General features: G+C 43.0%; 1 protein-coding gene across 8 annotated transcripts in view; it reads right to left on the reverse strand.

Annotated features, from left to right (window-relative positions):
- The window catches only part of myh14 (myosin, heavy chain 14, non-muscle), a 43,721-nt gene that overhangs the window by 4,437 nt on the left and 15,612 nt on the right, over window positions 1-23,672 (reverse strand). For 3 of the 8 annotated variants that reach the window (XM_050047825.1, XM_050047824.1, XM_050047820.1), the window contains 37 exons: window positions 23,481-23,544; window positions 23,263-23,361; window positions 23,001-23,144; window positions 22,691-22,905; window positions 22,447-22,599; window positions 21,882-22,055; window positions 21,363-21,536; window positions 21,151-21,265; window positions 19,568-19,636; window positions 18,368-18,573; window positions 18,088-18,209; window positions 16,637-16,706; window positions 16,382-16,542; window positions 14,838-14,946; window positions 13,846-13,977; window positions 13,511-13,717; window positions 12,827-12,964; window positions 12,610-12,733; window positions 11,983-12,154; window positions 11,312-11,524; window positions 11,023-11,167; window positions 10,734-10,940; window positions 10,464-10,568; window positions 9,844-9,996; window positions 9,325-9,573; window positions 9,112-9,225; window positions 8,800-8,898; window positions 8,501-8,713; window positions 8,253-8,414; window positions 8,040-8,168; window positions 7,848-7,936; window positions 7,625-7,748; window positions 7,329-7,537; window positions 5,626-5,734; window positions 4,955-5,127; window positions 4,758-4,781; window positions 1-2,451 (listed from right to left, as the gene is read on the reverse strand). The exon at window positions 1-2,451 is cut by the window's left edge and continues 7 nt beyond it. In XM_050047825.1, coding sequence (XP_049903782.1) covers window positions 2,262-2,451; window positions 4,758-4,781; window positions 4,955-5,127; window positions 5,626-5,734; window positions 7,329-7,537; window positions 7,625-7,748; window positions 7,848-7,936; window positions 8,040-8,168; window positions 8,253-8,414; window positions 8,501-8,713; window positions 8,800-8,898; window positions 9,112-9,225; window positions 9,325-9,573; window positions 9,844-9,996; window positions 10,464-10,568; window positions 10,734-10,940; window positions 11,023-11,167; window positions 11,312-11,524; window positions 11,983-12,154; window positions 12,610-12,733; window positions 12,827-12,964; window positions 13,511-13,717; window positions 13,846-13,977; window positions 14,838-14,946; window positions 16,382-16,542; window positions 16,637-16,706; window positions 18,088-18,209; window positions 18,368-18,573; window positions 19,568-19,636; window positions 21,151-21,265; window positions 21,363-21,536; window positions 21,882-22,055; window positions 22,447-22,599; window positions 22,691-22,905; window positions 23,001-23,144; window positions 23,263-23,361; window positions 23,481-23,544 — 5,355 coding nt within the window. In that variant the 3' untranslated portion in view covers window positions 1-2,261. Of the gene's footprint in view, window positions 2,452-4,747; window positions 4,782-4,954; window positions 5,128-5,625; window positions 5,735-7,328; window positions 7,538-7,624; window positions 7,749-7,847; window positions 7,937-8,039; window positions 8,169-8,252; window positions 8,415-8,500; window positions 8,714-8,799; window positions 8,899-9,111; window positions 9,226-9,324; window positions 9,574-9,843; window positions 9,997-10,463; window positions 10,569-10,733; window positions 10,941-11,022; window positions 11,168-11,311; window positions 11,525-11,982; window positions 12,155-12,609; window positions 12,734-12,826; window positions 12,965-13,510; window positions 13,718-13,845; window positions 13,978-14,837; window positions 14,947-16,381; window positions 16,543-16,636; window positions 16,707-18,087; window positions 18,210-18,367; window positions 18,574-19,567; window positions 19,637-21,150; window positions 21,266-21,362; window positions 21,537-21,881; window positions 22,056-22,446; window positions 22,600-22,690; window positions 22,906-23,000; window positions 23,145-23,262; window positions 23,362-23,480; window positions 23,545-23,672 lie in introns of all 8 variants that reach the window. The other 5 variants (XM_050047826.1, XM_050047827.1, XR_007570182.1 and 2 more) reach the window with 4 other exon arrangements.

Raw genomic sequence — 23,672 nt, forward strand, 5'->3', positions numbered from 1 at the left:
AAAAAAAAAAAAAAAAAAAATTGTAAAAGAGAGCCTTTGAGCTGTTTGTAGGTGGATTTTGTCACCTCTGAACAGAACCAGGCTAGCCGTTTCCCTCTGTTTCCAGTCTTTCTGCTAAGCTAAGCTAACTGGCTGCTGCCTGTAGCTTCATATTTACCATACAGACATGAAAGTGGTGTCTGTCTTCTAATTCTCTACAGGAAAGCGAATATGCGTATTTCCCAAAGTGGTAAAATACGTCTTTAAAACATTGCTATTTGTCTCTACGTCAAAATCTCAACATCACATTTACTTCCTGGACGGCCCTTAAGCTATGACAGGCAAACGGGTGCTGAAGAAGGTCATGAAGAGAGATAAAATAACTGTCTGTTACACAGTGAATAAAACATGCTGAGGACAAATGGAGATGTTTCACCAGAATAAAAACATTTGAAACCAGGTTTCACAAAAACATTGTCTGTTTCACAGCAGGGTCGTCAAGCTAATTGTGTTTGGTCGACACCACACACATCGAGTCGATAGCTAGGGTAGAAAAAAAAAAAAAAATCTACATTTTGTTCTACTTGCCGTTTGCTTCGTAAAAATTCATTCCCCAGTGCCTCCATTGTCATTTTTTTATCTAATACTACTAGTTTCTGAAAATGCTTTGAGTCTCGTGCTCAGTTATTCTACACAGGGACCGAGCAGAGGCGGAGTTTATTCTACTGAGGAGATCATCCAGCGGAGGATGATAGTAGAGAACACCACCAGCCTCTGCTCACGTCACCTACTCTACAGCTACTCTACGTTTACTACTTATTTAAGTCCCTTTTTCTCATCCATACGCCCACCATTTGGTTAAACACAAAAGCTTTGTTTGATCAATAATTTACACAGATAATCGCTAAAAATCAAAATTACAATGTACAAGATGCTTGTCGAAGTAAAAATGTGATGTGTTTATCAGTCTAAAACAACAAAAAAAAGATCCATTGTCACAATTTGTTCTGCTTTGGATAAAATGATCAATTAATACAGTTCTCCACAGGTTATTTTTCATTACGTTGCCGTGGACGACAACCCATACATTTTCTTTTCTACACCAGCGACGACCTTTACAGGTCAAACCAGGAAAGGTCTTCAATGCAAATTTACCTCTGAGACTCCACGCTGTGACGCTGACCGACCACTTCAGGTCGACGTCGGCGCCAGCAGGAGCAGAAATGGTCCGACTGACGTGCTTCCCCACGAGACAAGAAGAGTCGTACAGAAAATAACCAGCGATCAATAACTTAACATTGGATATAAATTATACAAATTTCTGAAGCAATATGTTAAGATTTTAGTTAAAGAAACTATCTAACACTACCTACTGCTTTGTCTAACAACGTACTGTTTCTAATCTACTGAAAAAGGATTTATTTATTCTTTTAATACAACTTTAATTTTTTTTAAAGGTCAAATGTTTGTGTCTCTACAGCTCGGACAAATTATATGAAAATTAGACAGCTTAGTGTAATGTTTCCCAGTTTCTGATCAACCATTTACAATAAAAGTTTCATTAAATATTGGTTACTAGTTGCCATTTCTCTTTCACATTTTGTTTCCTTTCTGTTTGCCAAATTATTCAAAGTCTCTCATTTATTGTTCTGTTAAAACTGACATATCAAAATGTCAGAAATCACATTGTTCCAGTGTCTATTCGACTTCTCCCGCTTTATGTAACATGTATATAGATTGTCTTAACATTTCTCAGAAGTATTTTCACCCTCCAGCAGCCCTTTATAAAATCAGATTGCATACATATACATATATATATTCAATCCTCTTCACAGGGTTAAACATGGCTTAGCTTTTAAATACCTCCTAATGTAAAAGACGTGACCACCGTATTGTTCTCTGCGCTCTAGTTACTGTACAGCATCGTGAAATTAGTTAGTTTCCCCTCAGAACTCTGGGAAATGTAGTTTAGTTTCTCAGAAGTGCATTACAGCGATGTCATGTAGAAATTTCCAACGTTGTTTTTTTTTTATGTCACAGTTTGTTACAAAATAAAAATTAATTCCAGTTGTAAAATTTGTACACCTTGCCTGTGAGGTCGTTTTACAGTTGTAGCGCCTGATGTGTTCATCCTAAATTTACTTTTATAAACTACAGAGTTGTTGTGTGCTGTGTGTGTGTGTCACTCCTTCACTCCTGAGTAGTCGAGGCTGTGAGAGGCCGGCGTGTTTGTATGTGTGTGTGTGTGTGCGTGTGTGTTTGTAACTGAGTCTGTGTGTGCGTCACTCTGTGTTGTTGACGCTGTAGGGCGGTGGAGGGTCCAGGCTGTGTTCAGAGGAGGGAGTCGGGGTTCCTGGGAGTCCAGAGGAGGGGGTCGGCGAGGCGGGGGGCTCCTCTGAGTCAGAGTTCTCCAATGAGAGGTCGTCGACCAGCGCTCTGCGTCCACGCATCGCCAGGGGCAACGGAGCACGCCTGGACAAGAAGAGAGACAGAGTTACAGTCTGTTCTGCTCATGTGAACCAGCCGGGTGCATTTCTCTGGAAAACTACCGTATTTCTCTGAGCATGAGATGACCCCGATTAGAAGTCAACTCCCCATCTCCCAACACCTGATTTTAGAAAGTGACTTTTTGATGTTAGCCTCAGAGATACTATTCGTCCAAGGCCGTTAATTCATTAACAAAAACTATGACTAAACATATTCGACAACAACCCTTTTTTCCATGACTAAGATGAGAAGATGAAGAGACAGCATAGACGTCGCTAAATGCTAACGGGTGCTATATCAACGAGCAATACTGCTGATGAAAAAAGACAGGGATACTATAGTTTAAAAAATGAAAAATTCACTAAAACCTCTCTGTATTTTCATTGATAAAAACGGAGCAAAGTATAGACTGTTTTTTAAATGCGGCAGTTTTAAGTCCTGTGCTGTGACGCCATAGGCAGCAAATAATGAAGCACAGTCAGGAGGACTCAGAGTTACTTAAGTTAAAGTTAAATGAGGACAACAGGGCCTGGGAGAAAGAAACGAGGTGATAGGCTCCCGAGATGACAGAAATGTTCAATATAATATGACGACTTAAGCCCACTTCAGACCAATGATTCGCAACGAGACTAAATTGTTTTAGAACGTCGCAGAGAAAAGTTGCAGCATTGTGAACTGGCTGACCTGAGCTCGACTAAAGCTGGCTGATGGTGTCACCTGCAACCCAGCTGGTCAATTCGCCGGCACACACACACACTCTCATTGACGGATCAACTGCCGCTTGTTATATAAATTATTGTGGCCTATTTATGATGAATACAGTCCATCTGATGTTCGTTTTGTTTCTGTTTTTTGCTGTTTCATCACTACTACAAATGCAGCTGTAGCCAGTATCTCACTATCACTATCCTCATTCATATTTTAAGGAGCCACAAATTATATTCAGCCACGAGATCAGCCTGAAAAGCTGCAAATTATAACAGAAGTACAGAGAGTTGTTGCATAGAGATGATACACCGTCTCATCTAGTTGTATTGGTGTGAACTGGCACATTCCAAGTATTTGCCTGTTTCAACTTGTCTTGTTGTGAATTTTTGGTCTGAACTGGGCAAAAAAAAGAAATTAAAACGTCAACAGATTTTACTGAAGAAACTATACAAACAAAGTTGCAGTTTTCTTTAAACCAAAAATACTCTTTTACTCAACTGAAACTTTAAGACGTCTAATGTCTAAAATGTTTATTCTTTTGTGAAAATGAAACCTTAAATCCTTCCATTAAAGCAGATTATTAAACTCCACGTGTGCAGCTTGTCTTTTAGTGACATACCTGCACATGGTAAGAATTATTTTCTCAGTCTGTTTCTGCAAAGACGTTTGGGAACACTATATTTTTTACTTTTTCATGAGGAAGTCAGTAAAACCACTTTTGAGAACCATCAGACACACCTGAAGGTTGAACTAGGCTTCCTTAAAACTTGTGGAACTGACTAGCTTTAAGAGACACGCTAGAAACGGATTTGTAGAAACTCACTAGCCTAGCAACCCATAATGCAACACTCTCTGTAGGAGCCAGCATTAAACTCAAAAGAATATTAGCTCTCTGAATAAAATACAAGCACCATTTTTTACAATTTAACCAACAGAGAAAATATATATCAATATTATATTGTCTTGTATTCAGCCCAGTGCGGTAGATCAGCAATTTAATTAAAACTAAGGCTGCTTCTCACAATTATTTTCACTATTAATTTATCTTTTGATTATTTTCAATCAGTAAATTAATTCTTCAGTCTAAAAAGTAACCCAATATAGTGAAAAATGCCGATCACAAGTTCTGTGATGTTTTTAAATTGCTTGTTTTGTCCAAACAATGATCCACAACATTAAAAACTGTCAAAAATGGCAGCATGTTTTCACATTTAAAATGCTAGAAACAGCAAATGTTTGCTTGTATTTTTGCTTCATGAATTCCTTCAATTATTCATCAATTTCTCGTTAAAGTTTGTCAGTACAAGTCAATTAAACAACTGATTGTTCCAGTGCTATTTGTTCTTGGAGAACAGCAGGATAACAATGGAATAATAACAGCACGGGGGTCGAGAGTTTAACAGGAAAGATTAACATTAAATCATGACATATATTATGTAACTACAGATGAAATGAACAGAAAAGTAAACAATAAAAACATCCAACACATGTACTGCATGACTTGTACATGTGCATTAAGCCTCCACCCTTAAAGACAGACAGACACACAAATAATAAAAAATATGACACACACATTGACCTACTGATCTGCTCTCCAGTCAGGGATGCTGAGTGATGGTGTGACGGACACAGATGGACAGTTTGTCAGTGTTATGGACACAAAGGGATGCAACAAAAGAGCAAAGCAAAAACAAATCACATAGAATTAATGGAGGGTTAAAAACAAACAAAACAATAAATGATGAGCATTCAAAATATGTGCGCACACACAAGTTGTTACCTGAGCTGGTTGCGGAGAGACGTGATCTCTCGCATCATGCTCTGACTGCTGTCGGTGAGCTCCTCCAGCTCTCTCTGCAGCTTCCTCTTCTGGGCGTTGGAGCGAGAGTTGTCCTCCTCCACCTCCTCCAGCTGCCTCTTCAGCTGCTTCAGGCGCACCATCGACTTATCCAGCTAGGAGGAGGAAGGGGGGAGAAGAGAAGGGGAGCGATGGAGGGGAGGAGGAGCAAAAGGGTGGAGTGAAATGCAGAGGTCGGAGTGAGACAAGGAGATCGGAAGAATGAGAGGAGAAGGGGGCGGATATATAAAAAGAGAGATTATTCTGGGAACAGGACGACTGATAGGGATCAGGAGTCAGATTAAACCTGGCAGATTATCACTGATGATGTTTTGGGAGGAGAGTCAGTGGCTCTGCTGTGGCTGATGGATTTGTTTTTCGGAGTGGAATGCGCTCCATCCTCCCAATGAACACACAGATGCCGGAGCGGGATTAGGATTAGGCTGGACTGAGCCGGATAAATCACTCATTTTAGGATGATTTTTCAACACTCTCTTTGTGCTCTGGGTCACAATTAGAGCGGTGAGCTTAGCTGACCTGACCCCCATTAAATGATTATTCAATGCTCTGTCTCTGGCTCTACTACTCTTCATGGATGACGTTAATTTTCTTACCTGTTCTCTGTACTGGTCTGCGTGTCTTCTCTCGTCTTCTGCCTGCATCATCACCTCCTTCAGTTTCTTCTCTGTCTTCCGCATCAGTTTGTTGGCAATGGCTCGTTCCCTGAGAGATGGAAAGTTCATCATGGGATGTTGCACCAAAAAATTCCAAGACATTTATAAAACATTAACAGCTAATTGGGTTTTAGGGATATTCTACTCGGTCTAGGTGGCACAGGACAAAGGATTTATTTTAAAGGGTATTTCTTTCAAACGTATTATCTGTGCCAGTGACAGAGGAAGTATTCAGACACTTTACTTAAAGGTTCTGTAAGTGACATTCAGAGCATTAATATAGCAGCAAACCACTATAAGATATGCAAAGATTATGTAGGAGTAATGACAAAGTTTACTCCAGCCAGTTGTGCTAAGTTTTGGCTAGAACATTTTCAACATGGCTCCCAAGTCACAAACTTTCTTATTTAACAGCTAAACAGTACACTAAAATACGTTTCTGAACACATCCAGGGTGAGAAATAAGAAAGGCAGTAACAGAACCTGCCTAGTTTGACAGAATGAGCGCAGTTCAAGAGCAGTAACTGACGTGATTTACAGTTGTGTTACAGACTCCACAGCTCTGTTTGGTTGTTTTGCTTCAGGTGCACTGCAAGGAACATGATGAAGGCAACGTGATTTTTTTTCACAGACTATCTGTCTCATGTATCACTGTGAGGATGTAGTGACCATTTTGGTAAATACGACAAAAAATTATTTTTCTGAGAGTTACCAACTACAGCTTTAAATTTTTGGCTGTTGCAATGAGGGAGTGCCACGTATTTACAATGTGCTACAAATGACAGCAGCGTGACGAGGTGCTGAGTGTCTATCCTGCACTGAGCGATGCACATTTGCTTTTTTTTGGGGGTCTCCAAGAGTTGAAAAATATTCAACTTTGTGGAAAAAGCTGCAGTCGCTTGTCACTGTCATTTTTTACACAGCTGTAAACTCACAGAGGAGGAGGGTCGATACAAATACCACATAGATCACTGTCACATCACTGAACAACAGTAATGGGGAGGAATTAATACTGAACCCCCACAGGCGGGTGGGTCCATCCTTTCTCCCCACGTCTAAAGAAAGTACTCTACCTTGTGCCAACATTTTCACTCTGCGAAAATTCTGTATCATACCAACCAGATGACCAAAGCAAACCAAAGCATCTGGGGTCATAAAAAGCTGAGCCCCACACACAAATTTACGTTTCATAGGATAGCAAAGGAATGACCTGCCCTATTCTCGTTATGATTGGCTAGTACCCGTTGCCTTTGTTGGTTGGATTGGTTAGGTTTAGGCAAGAGGGGTAAGATCGGTTACAGTTAGGGTAAGAATGTCAGAGTGAGCCAATCAGAGACAGAGTGAGACGGGCCATTTCCTTGCTTTCCTTGGAAACACAAATTTGTGCCTCATACAATTATTACAATGAACTAGTATTTAATTTGTTTTAAGCAACACTATAGCTAATGATAGCCTAATAACAAAGCTTATTTACAAAGCACTAAAATCAGGATAAATTAAGTTGTTTGCAAAATCAACAAAATGTGACAGGAATACCGCATATCACACTATTGAGCCACCTCACAGCCCTACTTTAAATTATAAAGTAACTTGTAGATAAAGTTGTCAGATAGTTGTAGTAAAGTATAAAGTGTTTCTCTCACTGTCTCTCCTGTTCCAGCTGCTCCTCCATCGAATCTATCTTGGCCTCCAGGGCGGCGACGCTGAGCCTGTGTTTTCCCCTCACTGCTCCCTCCATCTCTCCCAGTCGAGTCTTCAGCTCCTTGTTCTGCCTCTCCAGCTGCTCCCGAGCCGCCTCTGCCTTCTGGGCCAGAGTCCTCTCTCCCTGCAGCTGCACGGTCATAGTCTCCACCTGCACCACAAGCAAAGCAGCGATGAGTATGTGTGCTATGCATGTCATGAGGTGACAGAGAGATCTGTGCAAGTATATCTATGGCACCTGTAGAGCAGTCTTTCTTTGCCTCTCCGTCAGCAGTTCAGAGTTACTCTGTTCCTCCTCCAGCTCCTCCTCCAGCTGACTCACTCGTGCCTCTAACCTCCGCTTCTCTTCAAACAGTGCGGTCCTGGACAAACATTACATTTTAGTGAAACAAACACAAGTCCACCTAAAAACCAACAACACAATGATTAACACAGCGTATCTGTACTTGAGTGATACTAACTTTCCAGAGCTGCTGTTGACCATCTCGTCGGCCATCTCGTCTCTCTCCTGCTGAGTCTGTCTCTTCTGCCTCTCTGATACAGAAAGCTCCTATGTGGACAAAGGAGTGCAGACAGGGTTACAAGTCGCTCAGAGCACCATTTAAAAGCATTAAGTCTTAATGTTTCTGCTGGATTTCAGTAAACACACGCACCTCAGTCAACTGCAGGACTTCTGCTTCCAGATTTTGGATCTTCTTTTCACTGTCTTTATACTGTGCGATCACCTCATCCCGAGAAAGCTTGGTCTCATCCAGCTCGCGCAGAATTTCTTTCATTTGACCCTGTGCCAAATATAATTTTTGTTTTTAGCGCAGGCCCTTGACGAGTTAAAAAATCAATGTTTAAGTGTAGGAATATGGCTTTACCTGCAACCTCCGTAGCTGCTTCACAGCCTCCTCTTTTCCGCGGGTGGTTGCCTCCACCTGGGCCTCGGATTCCTGCAGCTCTGCTTCCAGCTGCTTCTTGGACGACACAGCCTGAGACCGCTGACTCCTCTCCTCCTCCAGCTGGATCTCCAGCTCCCTCACCTGGCATAGGAAGGAGGATAAGAACATTTTGAGTGACTTGGACGAGACGAACAGCAACAACACGCTCTGTGGTTTACTCTCCCTACCTGTTTGCTGAGCGCCCTCCTCTTCTCCTCTCCCTTCTCCTCGCTGGTGCTTATCTCCCTCTCGAACTGAGCCTTGAGCGCTTGCAGGGTGACCTCCAGCCTCAGCCTCGAGTTCTCCGCCTCCGTCAGCTCCTCCTCCAGCTCCTGTGTCTGAACGCGCAGGTTCTGGGCTTCTGATTCCAAGGTCCTGCGGGTGCGCTCCAGCTCATGGACCTGATGGGAGAGCAGATAAGAAGCAGTGACTCACTGGTGACTGAGACAGAGAAACAACAAAGAAGTCCCAAGAGGAAGATTCTTACATTCTTGCCGACATCGTCCTGCTGGTTTACAAGCTGTTCCATTTCCAGACGGAGCTGCTTGTTGGACCTCTCCAGCTCTTCTGCCTGATCCTGGGTCTCCTACACACAGAGACACAGAAGACAATGAAATCAGAACATCTACAGGTACCAGACACTTAAATTTAATGCGTTTAAAGATCTTTTCAAGATAAGTTTTAACCAAATTTAAGGGGGCTATCCCAGCTGACAGGCGCTAAAAGGGTACGTATTTAATCAGTGCAGTCACAGACACATAGCAAAAAGGTGTGTATTGTCTGCTGTCAGTTAGTTTACCTGCAGAGCTCGGGAAAGAGCCAGACATTTTGTCTCCTTCTCTCGGCTGTCTGCTTCCGCTCTATCCTTTTCCTCTGCCAGTCGAGCGCTCACCGCCTTCTCCTCTGCCAGACACTGATGGCGTGATGGGAAACAAAGTTAGAGGTCAAGGGGAAGACATTACAGAGATATATTTGCAGCCTCTGCATGGAAGCAAACCGCTTAGGCTCTGACCTGGTCAAACTTCTTCTGCCTCTTCTCCAGGGCCGTGCAGTTCTGTCTCTCCCTCTGCAGGGCAAGTGTCAAGTCCTCGATTTCCTCCCTCAGTCGCTCCCTCTGCCTCTCCACCCTATCCTTCTCCTCCTCCTTCTGTCGCTCCCTCTGGATGGCGCTGTCCAGCTCTCTCTGGAGTTTCCTGCGCGTCTCCTCTCCGGCTTCCACCGCAGTGTTCACCTCCTCGGACTGCTTACGAAGCTCTGACAACTGCAGAGGAGGAGCACAGAGGGGTTTATAATTGTCATGAATGTGTTTATTATAATGTTACAAAGCAATAACCATCAGTTTTACATCTTTGGTCTGTGGATATTGTGAATTATCAGGAGATGCTGGAGACTGTTTTTTTACTGTGGTCAGGTAGATTTGATATTTTCTGGTTGTGGATAATGGTCTGAAAAATGATTGACTGACATCTATTTCAAACAGATGAAGCAGCTGTTTCAGAGTTAAATGAAGCCTGTGTGTCCCTCTGATTACCTGCTGGGTATGAGTCTGAATCTGCCGGGTCAACTCTTTGGCTCTCTCCTCCTCCTCCTCAAGTCTCTCCATCAGTCCGTTCTTCTCTTCCTCCAGTGCTCGCACCCTCGAGCCCAGAGCCATCTTCTGACGTGTTTCATCCTGCAGCAGTTCCTGAGAGAGAAAACGAGAGTGTTGACCAGTACTGCGCGTGTTTGTGAGTCAGGATTGGTGAATGTTCTTCAAGATGTTGCAGGATGCTTTCACACCTGCCCTGTTTGGTTCGGTTCAATTGAACTCAAGTTTGTTTGCCCCTTAAGTGCAGTTCGCTGGGCAGGTGTTATCTTGCAAGTGTACTCTTCCTTAATGTTTTGTTAACTTCCTGGATTTTTCCCGCATGTGCAGGCATTTTATCTGGTCCGCTTGTAAATGCTGCCGTGAGAACACGAACCAACTCTAAGCACTTATGCAACTTTGTAACAAAATGAGTCCCTGATTCAGACCAAAGCAAGACAACTCTCGGTCTGAAAGCACCCTTACAAACTATTGCTGTTCTCTCAAGTGCTAAAATGTGTCTGTGGCTGTTGTCTAACATCAAACATGACCCGACCTTGGAGTGTGTGTGTGTTTCACTTTGTTACCTTTGCATCATGCAGCTGGCTCTCCAGGCTGCTGACCTCTTTCGCAAGCCGAAGGGATTTGGTGTCAGAGGTAGACACACTGCCGGAGAGAGTCTCGATCTCACACTGAAAGAAGACAGAGTGGGAGTAAAGGTAAATTTAGCAGAACAAATAAAAGAGGATCTCTTCACTACATAACCACAGTCTGTTCAAAGAGTTGTTGCTTTGAACGTCACAAAATCAAACAACAAAATCACAGCTGAACATATAAATTTAAGGTTTAATTTGCACCTGTAGCTTGTGCACTCTCTCTTCCCTGTCCTCCCGCTCTCTGTCAGCCTGAGCCAGTCGGGCGTTGAGCTCCTGCAGCTGATTCTCGGCTCTCTTGCGGCCTCTCTCGCTCTCTGTGCGGCTCGCTTGGAGGCTCTTCAGCTCTGAGCTCAAATTCTGCCTCTCTTCCTCCAGCACTGCCTTGGCCTTTTCCAGAGACTGACGTGCCTGAGAGAGAACATGGACAACACATAATGAGCAGCATGTTTACACGTGCATGTGTTTTCAAACACGTGTGTGTTTCTCTTACCCTCTTGCTATTGTCCAGCTGTTCTTGAAGGTTGTCTATGGCAGCGCTGTGTTTGACTCTGAGTTCTGACAGCTGGGCCTCGTGGCGGCGAGTCTCCTCCTCAACACATCGCTGGAGATCATTTAACTCCGCCTCCCGACGAGACCTGCATAGATGGAAGAGGAGAGTCAAGGGGTCTAATTCTTGCCCTTTTATTTTACTTTGTTTTTCAGTCCTGATTTGTCAACAGAAACACAAAAGGTGACCTTTTCATTTTCAAAGCCTACATTCAAAATACGTATTTACTTACCTGAGCTCCTGCTGGGCAGCTGTGGTGTCCAGAGTGTCCTCCAGCTCAGTTCTCAAAGCCTCCAGCTCCTCCCCAAGGTCTCGCCTCTGTTTCTCCGCCCTTTCCCGCATCCCTCGCTCATTCTCCACTTCCTCTTTCAGTTCAGACACCTGGGACATGGCCTCCCTCAGCGACCTCTGAGCTTCTGCACGACGTGCTCCTTCCTCCTCCAACCTAACACAAACAGAGACAGACAGAAGAATTAAGCCTATGATAAGCTTTTATTTGTGTTATTAGCTGTCCACTCACTCACTCACTCACTCACTCACTCACTCACTCACTCACTCACTATTCCCTATTTCGTGTTTACTATATAGTGCACTACATGGGGAACGACTGAACGAGATTTCGGACACTAACTGAAATTTTTTCTTCTTCTTCTCCTCTGGCAAAAGACGACAGCATTGCATTGTGGTATACGGGAGTAAAATGTAGGGTACATCGTTTGTTCACTCACATTTGCTGTGCATTGTGGGTATTTTATAGTCCACTATATAGCGAATGAAATTAACCGCAGAGAATTCGAACAACACTACAAAATGGCGAACACACTATATAGCGCACTATATCCATGATAGGGAGCGATTTCGAACACAGCTATTGTGTCCATCATATGTCGTCCTGTGTCTCACCGGCCCTGCAGGGTGGTGATTTCCTTCTCCTTCTGAGACAGATTGCCCCTCAGCTCGGTGGACAGCATGTTCAGGTCCGACAGCTGCTCCTGGGCCTCCACCGAGTCGTTCTCCATCCTCCTCCTCCACTTCTCCTGCTCCAAGCGACCCTGCTCCTCACGCTTCAGGCGCTCTGCACACAGTTGTAGAAGTGACAGGTTACAGATCGCATTTTTGAAAGATTAGTAATAACAATATCTGTATGTGCATAATATTCTGTATATAATAATAAAAATTATGACAATACTACTAATACCACTACCACTATCCCTACTACTACTACTACTACTAATAATAATAATAATAAATTATTATACTAATAATTATTAAGTTGTGTAAATTTGCTTCAACTTCACATTGTGCCAAATAAATAAAAAAATAAACAACTAAAGTGTGTTGAAAATATAAAGAACACAACTCAAAATACTAAGTTTTCACAGAAAATCAGTTTCTCTCCTTCAGTGTAAATAAAATAACATTTGACTCTGTAGTTTTGATGCCATCACAGCAGGCACCTGAATCAAGTATTGATCACTACATAGAAAACACAGTTGCATTCCATTTATAGGTCGACATTAGGACAGTTACCCTCTAAGTCAGCGATGACAGCCTCCTGTTTGTTCTTAAGTTTGTTCAGACTTTTGGTTTTCTCCTCTTCCTCGGTGAGCTGATCGGTCACCTCGCTCAGACGCTCTTCCAGCTGTTTCTTCTCCTGCTCAAAGAAAAACATCAACATTGCTTTGGATCCTGAAACATGTAAAACAATACCTATGCAATAATGCGCAAAGTTAGAATGTGATCCCACCTTGCTGAGTCGGTCTCTCTGCTCCACTGCATTCATCAGGTCGGTTTCTAGACTCTTCACTTTGGTCTCCAAGCTGACCTTCTCCAGCAGGAGGCGCTGTCGGGCACCTTCCTCCTCCTCTAACTGCTCCTCTAGGTCCTGGCAAGGAGAGGACAGGATTTAAGGTGGAAACAGACAACGTTTAGAGGGATTGCTTTGCTTTTTCTTCAAAGCCTTTCAACAACACAGGGGATACTGCATTTTGTTTTCCGCAGTTACTTCGGTTGTTTCACAGACCGACATTTCCAACACTGGGCATCGTAACTGCAAAGAACTTTCATTGACACTGTTTGGTAGCTGGGAATATAGCTACTGATAGCAAACACGGAAAACCAAAGTGCTATCCTCTTCCTGTTTTGGTTGTGCAAAGGTTGATGCACTTTTTTGTGCGGTCAACCGAGCTATCATTTTTCCAGGGGATCGTACCCGGTGGCAGACAGAATTGCTTAGTCAAAGCGAGGCTTATAGGAAACCAGTCTGAACCCCATTCAAAGTGACGGGGAATAAAAGAAAAACCTGATTTAAATTTTATCTTCTGTTTTCATGATGAAGATAATCCGACAGAAAGAACAAATGAGTCAGTCAGTATTTGTTTTTGTTTACATATTTCCGGAGAGTTCACTCATTTTCTCTGAATCTCCTAACCTGAATATTCTGCTGCATCCTCTTCTTCTCATTGGCCATCTGCACGCCTCTCTCCTCCTCTTCCTCCAATCGACTCTCCAGCTCGCCCAGCACCTCCTCCAGCTCCTGTTTCCGACTGGCCAACCTGGCCCTCATCTCCTCTGCCTCCGCAAACAGCTCTGCCTCCGCCTGCAGCTGGTCAGCCAGCACTGCCTTCTCCTCTATCAGCTAGAACGTGACAAAGAGAGGAGGGGGAGGAGTGGTGAGGGAGAGAGGCACTGATTCATAGCAGAGGGATTTCAGTGAAGGGGGGAGCAGGGGTGGACACAAGCAAGACAAGATGGAGGTTTGTTTACCTGAACGTGCTTCCTGTCCAGCTCTTTGAAATCCTGCTCCACTCTGGTGAGGTTGTCCTTGGCCTTCTGGAGCTCGGCCTCCCGAACCTGGATCTCCTCGTCTTGCCGGGTCACCTGCAGCAGGGGCTTCACCTGGTTGGCACAGAACAAGGGTCAGAGGTCAACGTGACGTTTCCATTCCTGTATCCCCTGTGATTTTATTTCCTGCATCTGGTTTATTTTATTCTTATTTCACTCATCAAGGATCTGAAGTTTCTGTAAGGATGTAACAACATATATTTTCTGTTGCCAGGTTCTATGTTCCATGTTATCCTTCTTGGTCCTACTAGTAATTATATCTTTTTTCTATAATTTTATTATCACTAAACTAACTAAAACTCTTCAGCTGTCAGTGATCACTTGCAGATGTGTTTGTTGTATATTTCAGCCCCTGAAGAGTCTTGATCAGTCCTGCTATTTGAACAACTTATTCATACACTTATTTCCAACCTCCTACACTGCTGTAATTTATCATTTACTTGCCTAAACAATGCAGCAGCTGCCCGTCTATAGTTAGAGCAGAATGCAGCAGCAAGACTTCTCATAAACACTCGACAAAGGGAACACATCACACCAGTCATGGCTGAATTACTTTCTATTTGGTACAGAATTTAATTTTAAATTAAATTCTACTGATTACTTTCAAATCTCTACACTACCTGGCTCCACTTTACTTTTTAAAATCTTTTTTTATTATTTTTCATTAATGGACATTTTTTTCATTCAATAAGTACAAGAACAAGAAAAAAAACAAAAAGGAAAGCAGTACGCGGGGAAAGAAAAAAAAAGGCATTTTCTGTGTATAATGCTCTTCATGCTTTTTTTCTCTATGATTCATCATTGTTGCACCCATACTGTATGGAAGTGTTTTTTATGAATCACCTTGTGGCTCTATTAAGCCTCTAAGTTTACATTATCATGTCTGTGTTGTGATGTAGCTGTGTACACAGTACCTTGGTGAACAGCCGCCACCACTGCCAGTTCCTGAGTTTGAGGTAAGCAGCACAGTTTCTCTGCATCACCCTCACAGCACTCAGCTGCTGCTGCTTCTTCATGAAGGCTCTGAGAAGTGAAACAAAATGCCACAATAAATGAACCAGAATACAGGTGCCTGTACATTCATTCATTTCCGTAACCGCTTATCCTGTTAGGGGTCGGGGAGGACTGGAGCCTATCCCAGACGACACTGGGCGAGAGGAGACGGGGTACACCCTGGACAGGTTGCCAGACTATCACAGGGCTGACACATAGAGACAGACAACCATTCACACTCACATTCACACCTACGGGCAATTTAGAGTCACCAGTTAACCTGCATGTCTTTGGACTGTGGGAGGAAGCTGGAGCAGCTGGAAAAAACCCACGCTGACACGGGAAGAACATGCAAACTCTGCACAGAAGGCTTCCCCAACCCTGAGGTTCAAGCCCCCCACCCCGGGGTCGAACCAGAAACTCATGTGTGTACAAAACAATCTCAAAATTAATTATATTAAAACTGCACCTTACTGTTATTTCTATATATATATATATATATATATATATATATATATATATATATATATGTATATTGCACATCCTGTTATGTTATTTTAGTCTTTTGTATATTTGCTCTGGTTTTATCTGCACTCTTCCAGCTTTGTATTGTGGCTGCGGCAGTGCTCATTGCTCAGTGCTCAGAGTTCATTTATTAGCTCGTTTCTTCCAACAACAAATAACAACTCAAAACTCTGAGCCTTAAGTCAAATTTTTACTCTTTGTTTTCTGTTTGACTGTTGCAGAAAATAACATCTGTAGGCATTTGACAGGGTCATTCATCAAGTTAATGATTTCTCTGACAGGTGCTGAGATTTGGCTCGACTCCCTTTCTGACCTCCACTACACCTTCCTCCTAACATTTACAATGCGCAGTGATGCAGCAGCACTAACACTGAGTGACTGGTATCACAAGATATCTTGTTGTAAAGCAATAAAGCAAATGACTGACAAGTTTTATCAGTGAAAACCATCACTGGGGTCACTTAAAGACATAGGGACATTTAGACACCTAGTTTTAATTTGCATTTTAATGTTTTACTGCACTATTCACTTTGAACTGCCTTTGTGCATGAAATGTGCTATATCAATAAACCTACCTCTAATTAGGTAGTTAGCCTCCAATGTAAAAATATGACTTTATTATTTATGACGTTTACAGGCCAAATACCTGTCAATGCAGTTGGAATTCCTGAGTCACTGATAGGGGCTGACAGAAGATTAAATATTAATGTGTCTTTAAGAGTGAAATACAAAACTGTGTCCTAAACAGCTGCAAGCCAGCGCTGCTTACAGAGAAACCCCATCGGTATTTGTCTCCTTCTATCACTCTAGTTTTACTGGTAAGAAAATGACTGACTGATAAAGCAATTTATGTGAAGCAAATATCTGAAAATCACCAACAACAATTCAGTATCCGTCATAACTCTCTCCCTCTGATAATGTTTTTTGTAAATACTCTTACTTGCGTGCGAGGTAGCCTCTGGCGGCGCTCTGGAAGCGTATAATGGTGTCAGTGATCTTCAGGTCTCTTTCTTCCTCCAGGTGAGCCAGGACTCCAGCTCTGAAGAAGACTTTACTCTGACCCACCCTGAACAGGTTGTGATCCAGTTCCAAAGCTCTGATCTGAACGAGGAACCAGTGTTTGGAGATTTAACCCATTTGAATCAATTTACAGTGTGTTGAATTCTTATAGTTGCAGGAAACAAAAATCACTCACCATGAGTTCTGAGGCCTGTTTGCCATCCATGAAGGTGCGTGGAATAGCATTGGGAGTCAGGATCTCATATCTGAAAGACAAATGTGGTTTTGACTATGTGTGTTGAAGCAGAAAACACAAGACTGAGGATGTGTAAAAAGGGTTATTAACAGAAGGCAGAAAGAGCGCTTGCCTTCGCAGAGCCATCAAGTTGCAGTTACAGTTTACATCCATGTCTGTGAAATAATGGATACATCAACCCGGCAGCACAGAAGATCTATACAATCAGCACAGTTTCAAGGTGGACACCCAAGGTTAGTGTCACACAAAGTCAGCATCTGACCAAATGTCTACCTTTCTGTTCCTGAGTTATGATGCTGAAAAAAGTGTTTTTGTTTCACAGTGAAGCTGACCTTTGACCTTTTGGATATAAAATGTCATCGCTTCATCATTTTATCCTATCAGACAGAATTGGAGTATGAGTTTCTGAGTTATGGTCAAAAACATGTTTTGTAAGGCCACAGTGACCTTTGACCACCAAACTCTAATCAGTTCATTCATGAGACCAAGTGGACGTCTGTGACAGATTTGAGGAAATTCCCTCAAGGTGTTCTTGAGATACCATGTTCACAAACTGAGACAGATATAAGGTAACAGTGACCTTGACCTTTGACCTTTGACCACTAACATCTAGTCAGTTTGTGCCAAATTTGAGGAAATTCCCTCAAGGTGTTCTTGAGATACTGCGTTCATGAGAATGCAACGGACAAAGTCGCAGTGAGCTTAAACTTTTACCTTTGATCACCAAATTCGAATGTGTTCATCCTTGAATCAAAGTGGACATTTGTGCCAAATCTGAAAAAAATCCTTCAGGCTGTTCTTGAGATATCACGTTCACAAGAATGAGACAGATGCAAGGTCACAGTCACCTTGACCTTTGAGTTACAAAATCTAATCAGTTCATCACTGAGTTCAAGTGAATGTTTGTACCAAGTTTGGAAAAATTACTGCAAGGTGTTCTTGAGATATTGTGTTCATGAAATGAGATGTAAGCAAGGTCACAGTGAACTTGACCTTTGACTTTTGACCACCAAAATCTAATCACTTCATCCATGAGACCAAGTGGAGGTTTGTGCCAAATTTGAGGAAATTCCCTCAAGGTGTTCTTGAGATATCATATTCACAAATTGAGATGGACAAAGTCAGTGAGCTTGACCTCTGACTGCGAAATCCTAACACGTTCATCCTTGACTTAATGCGGACATTTGTGTCAAATTTGAAAAAGATCCCTAAGGGTGTTCTTGAGATATTGTGTTCATGAAAAGAGAGATAAGCAAGGTCACAGTAAACTTGACGAAATTTGAAATACCGCGTTCATGAGAGTGGGATGAATGGACGGACAACCAGAAAACACAATATCAATACCACGGCCATTGCTGGCGTGGAGGCATTCAATACAAAATCACACACACCTCTGTCTGAACTCCTGGAATGGGATACGATTTGGGAAACCTTGTCTGCAAATACGGATTCCCTCCAGGACTCCATTACACCTAAGCTGGTCCAAAACCAGGTGGGGAGCCAGCTTACCAGCCTGATGACAAACAGACGAGAAAGTAAAGAGTGAAAAGAATGGAACACTTAATTCAGACATTTCTCCCTTTCTCTTCCTTCAGCTTTCGTGTCTGTGTTGATTTAAAACTGTGTCCACATGTCGATCTCTTTCCCCCTCATCCAGCCACCATCTCTTACCCTCTTCTCGTGGTTGGGGATGATGCAGCGGAGGAAGTTGGGGTTGGTGTTCCTCAGCGTGGCCATCAGCTTTGTGAGCGACTCCTTGTACAGCTGACCAACAGTCCGGAACATTCCCTTCTTTGTCTTCAAACCGGCCGCTCCGAATGTGACCGGCCCACTGTTCTCTCCTGACGACACCTGGTCCAGACCCACGATCCTGTCCACTGGATGAAAACACAGAGCCTCAGTTTCAGCAGCAATTATCAGTTTAGTGGTGTGAAATGAGTGTTTGCCAGATTTAAACTGGCGTGGCGATGTCTGTGTGAGCGCCACACTAATGCCATGGCGTTATGATTTCACACCTGCTTACACATCTGTTATCAAGTCTCTGGACAGATGATATCAGATGGTAGAACATGGAGTTCATTAGAGATGCAATGGTTTCAAGCAAATACCAACAGTATATTGGCCACTGACATGCACATACAGAGTGTTAGTAGAGTGTAGGTTCATTACAAGTTCTCTAGTGTAACCTGTTAGTTTTGAACGTGTCCTGACAGGCGTGCCTGCAGGTCGGTCTGTCATTTAAGACCATGATGATTTATTCTGTTCCTGAAGTGACAGTTGGGTGATGAACTCATGACATTGCCAATTCCACAATCAGCCAAATATGTTGTTATTAATACTGTTAGACCAATATTGAGGTTGTTATTTGAGCTGTGTAAATGTTAGTACTGTAAGTCATATGTTGCATCTCTAGAGCTCATTCAGGATCACATTTCTGCCTGGTTGGTTTTTATAAAACCACTCCCATGGCAGCAGTTTGTGGCAGTATTGTGCAGCATAACCCTTATGTGATCCTGAATGTGGTTGTCGTGACTATTTGAGAGCATGCTGCTACTTTGAAACTGTCAAATTTCTACACAACCAGGTGGATTAATTCTTTCTAAGTGGAAAAAGCTACATCACACAATCACAGCACTGTCACTAAAAGCAAAAACTTGGTGAAAGAGCGAAGAGAGAACCAATGGGCAGACAACACAGTGACAATGAGAAAATAATAACGACATGTAGCAGCTCATGACACTCCGGCACAAATATAAACTAAAAAGGCACACTACACTCAAAAACTGGGCGGACAGAAAACAAAGGAGCGATGTAAGCAGAGGTGGGAAGTGAGGAATGTGAGTGTGACACGCCGAGGAGGAGGAAACCTACTGTCGGAGCCATTAGCCTGTAATGTGGCATAGGAGTCAAAGAAGTACACACGAGGAAGAGTTTGAATATCTGATGCAGGAGGAAGGAAGGAACGGAAGGAAGAGGGAGAAAGAAATGGGGGAAGGACAGATGGAGCCCAAGAGAGCACGGAATTAGTGGAGAGGGAAGGATAAAAAGACAAGAGCAAGTGAACACAGGATAGAACAAGGAGGGGGGAAAACAGAGAGATGAGCAGAAAGTGAGAGACAGTAGATAGATAGAATAGTTGCATGATAGAGAAAGAGAAGAGGGAGAAATACAGTAAAGTTAGTACAATTTGCACCCGAAAGCTTCATTATTCATAATTGACAAGCTTGTGAAAAAACAAAGTGTATTAATTTGTTGTTTTTCAGTTAAAAGCACTCATATGTTAAATCCATTTTTACATGCTGGCGTGTTTAAGGGACGGTTCGGATTTCTTGAAATAAGGTTGTATGAGGTATTTATCCATAGTCAGTGTATTATATACAGGGGATGGCAGTCGGCATGCTCCCTGTTTGTGTACTGGGCCAGCAACAAAACAAATTAACTCACAAAAAAGAAAATCAATATCAGTTTAAGTGTACGCTATATTTAGAATATTTTCACTGATGTACTTTGCTATCAGAGCAGTGCCAGCCCCAGCACATTTGGTGCCCTAGGCGAGTCACCCCCAACAAATTTGTCCTTCAAACAGCTGAATTTATTCATATTTCTCACCAAAAACTACATTTTACATTTGTTGCAGCCACCTGCCGCTCAGAGGTAACGATACCTAGCTCTCCTCCTGCTGATTTCATGTTCTTTCTCTCCACATACACTCCTCTCAGTAGTGAAGTGGTAGTTGAGTGGGCACCAAGGAGCTTTTGTAGTTTTGACATGATAACCATACAGCGTGTTTCGGGGTTCATGTGATGTCAAATAACTCGCCCATTTCCTCCAGAGAGCAGGTAAAGTGTTACAAGCTGGGGAGGGGTCCGGGGGGGTGGCAGGAACCCAGAAAAAAGCCCTCTGTATTATTTAGGAATCTTGATCTAACTTGATCAGTTAGTTTCTTTGTGTTATTGTGTGACTTTGTTGAATCTGAGCTAACCCTTTCAAACCCCAAAGTCACACGATAACACAAAATAAATAACCGATTAAGGCAGTGGTAGACCAGGCACTCCTGTGCTCTGCAGGGTAAAATTGCTGTTTTTGATTTGGAGTTTGGTGGCCTTGATAAGAGCATAGATAACGTCCCCAGTTCCCTTTCAAAAGGGCTAGCTGACGGCAAGGCAAAGCAGTAAAAATACAGCATACGTGTATACATGATTTTGGATTTTTTTTAGGTGGCTAATATACCTTTTACTGTTGCCCCTGTCCACAGCAGTACAGCGCTTAGCTCGCTCCTGTCTGCTTCTCCAAACTAGGGGCGTGCTGATTGCCGTATACTGTAGGTAACACACTGACTATGGATAAGTACTTCACACAACCCCGCTTCCAAGAATCCAAAATATCCCTTTAAATGCACAAATTAAAGGTTTACTGCACATGGTGGAGAATAAACTAGAGTGAATCAGTCTCACCCTCCTTCCACAGCTCAGAGACAAAATGATCAGACGACTGGTGGAGAAGAGACGCTACGTTGTCGTTCAGAGGGTCCATGTTCTTCACTAGCCAATCATCTGCCTTGTAGTCCACCTGAGAAACATGACAGGGCAGGTGACATTTTTCAGATGGTTCCTTTGAATGTGAAATATGGCAGACACAGAAAGATGCCAAACAAATGATGGGATACCTTGCCAGCGTAGTGAATGATGGCGAAGTCAGCTTCCCCGCGTGGCTGCTTTGGTTTGAAGAATTTTGGATGGCTGCCTTGCTCAGCAGACAGCTTCTCCACAAATGAGCGGTCTGTCGCCCGCGGGAACCAGCACTCTTCATCCAGCAGGGCCAGGACACCAGGTGGGTGGGCCTGACAGAGACACGGAGAAACAACATTTATTGTGAGGGAAATGTGGACTTTATAATTAAAGATGACAAAGAATCAAAGGAGAGTGTGTGTCTGCATGTTTGTGCTTCTATTTATATTCTTTTATTCACTTTCACTCCTTCATCTGTGGGCGTGGCTGAGTGTGGTGAACTGGTTCTATAGGCCCCAGGTTAAACAGCAACCTGAATTTTAGCATGCTACTTCCTGCATTCACCAAACATAGCACACTCTTTGTATTGTAAGTAAATGTGGACTATCAGCATCTATTGAACAGGTAATAATGTATACTCCGCTATTAAAATAAAAACAGTTATTGTGTATATGTACTGGTCTCTCGATGAGGTCAATGCAGGGCTGTAAGTCAAGTCCAAAGTCAATGAAGTTCCACTCGATGCCCTCCCGCTGGTACTCCTCCTGCTCCAAGATGAACATGGTGTGGTTGAAGAGCTGCTGCAGCTTCTCGTTGGTGAAGTTGATACACAGCTGCTCAAAGGAGTTGAGCTGCAGAGGAAGGATTTAGGAAAGCAAACAAAGACTCAATTATTCATGTTATGTAAACTGTGGAAAAACATGCACACGGTTGTATGCTTAATGTGTGTGAGGACATTGCACTGATGGTAACACACAACCACGACGTGCGTATTTTATTACGCTTGTCCGAAACTCATGCTTAGTTTATCAAATCTTCAAAAGGGTAAAAAGCAAAGGAAAACAGCTTTTAGCCCCGACAAATATGCCACTGAAGTGACACTCCCAAACCACTGCTCAACCCTGCAACTAATCATTGCAACACCTGATTGAGTGTGACTGCAGCCTAAGGCAAAGTCACACCATCATCCCTTCTGTTAAACTACATGATACAAACAAACAGAAGATCATCACATGAACAAACCTGGAAGATTTCAAATCCAGCGATGTCCAGGATGCCGATGAAGGAGGCTCCCTGTCTCTGCCTGCGGTCCAGAGCTCTGTTGATCCTGTGGACCAGCCATCTGAACAGACGCTCATACGTGGCCTTTGCTAGGGCCTCCACAGCAAAGTCAGCCTGGAGGAAGGAGGACACACTTAGATACACTCCACAGGAACAAATGTCTCCTTATCTGTATGAACACGACGTCTATGCACATAAATCTTACCTGTTCTTTCGTCTGGGCCTTCTGCACATACTCCCGACCCACTTTGATTCTGGGAGTGAGGATGGCCCGAGTGAACTCGAGCACGTTGATGCCCAGCAGATGGCACAGTTTCTGAGCAGCTGTGTTATCAGGCATCGAGGCCTGGTCCTGGTTCTTCTCCTTCATGAAGGAAATGTTCCCAAACTGGAGCACAGCGGAGATAACCTTAAGCATGGCTGAGGAGAGGTGAGACAGGGAGAGGGCAGGTGATTTATAGCGGGGATCAAATATGCACACAGTAAACTACTTTCTCCATAATCTCCTCTCTTACATATCGACTCCTCTGGGGTGAAGCCCATTATAGCCATGGAGTCCATGGTCTGGGTGAAGTTCTCTGAATCGCTCTGACCAGGAACAGGGATGGAGCCTCCACTCAGGAAGCGGTACTCATCAGCACTTCCTAAGAGCAGCTCCTCTGGGGAGGGGGAAAAAAAGGTGCGACAGAAAGATAGATTTAAGTAAAAAAACACATGTATTACTACAGGACATAGATACATTTTCACCAAAATAACATACAGTATGTTCTGGCTCACCTTTCGTCTCCTCTGATGTTCCACACAACAACTGGTAAAAGATGTGGAACGTCCTCTCATCTTTGGCCTGACGGGTGGCCCGGGACTTTTCAAGGAGGTCTGAATTTATAAAGTCATGGATAGTTACAGCTGAAAATAGTTTTATTATACTTTAGTCCTAGTTTGCTTTCAGTGATTTATCTTTTAAAATCAGACTCTGAGGACATGTAAAAGGATACAGGTCTCGATGTTGGCACCAACAATGTACCCCGCCACATCAAAATTAATGCGGATGAATTTACCCTGAAGAAGAAGAACAAGTGGTTTAATGCATCATTTCAACAGTAAATTATCAAGTTAATGATACAGAGATAGATTCAGGAGGTTTATAAACACTGTCTGTTTGTATGATGCATCTTGTCTGCTCTTAC

This window comes from Epinephelus moara, chromosome 6, assembly GCF_006386435.1.
Source record: "Epinephelus moara isolate mb chromosome 6, YSFRI_EMoa_1.0, whole genome shotgun sequence".
NCBI classification, from domain to species: Eukaryota; Metazoa; Chordata; class Actinopteri; order Perciformes; family Serranidae; genus Epinephelus; species Epinephelus moara.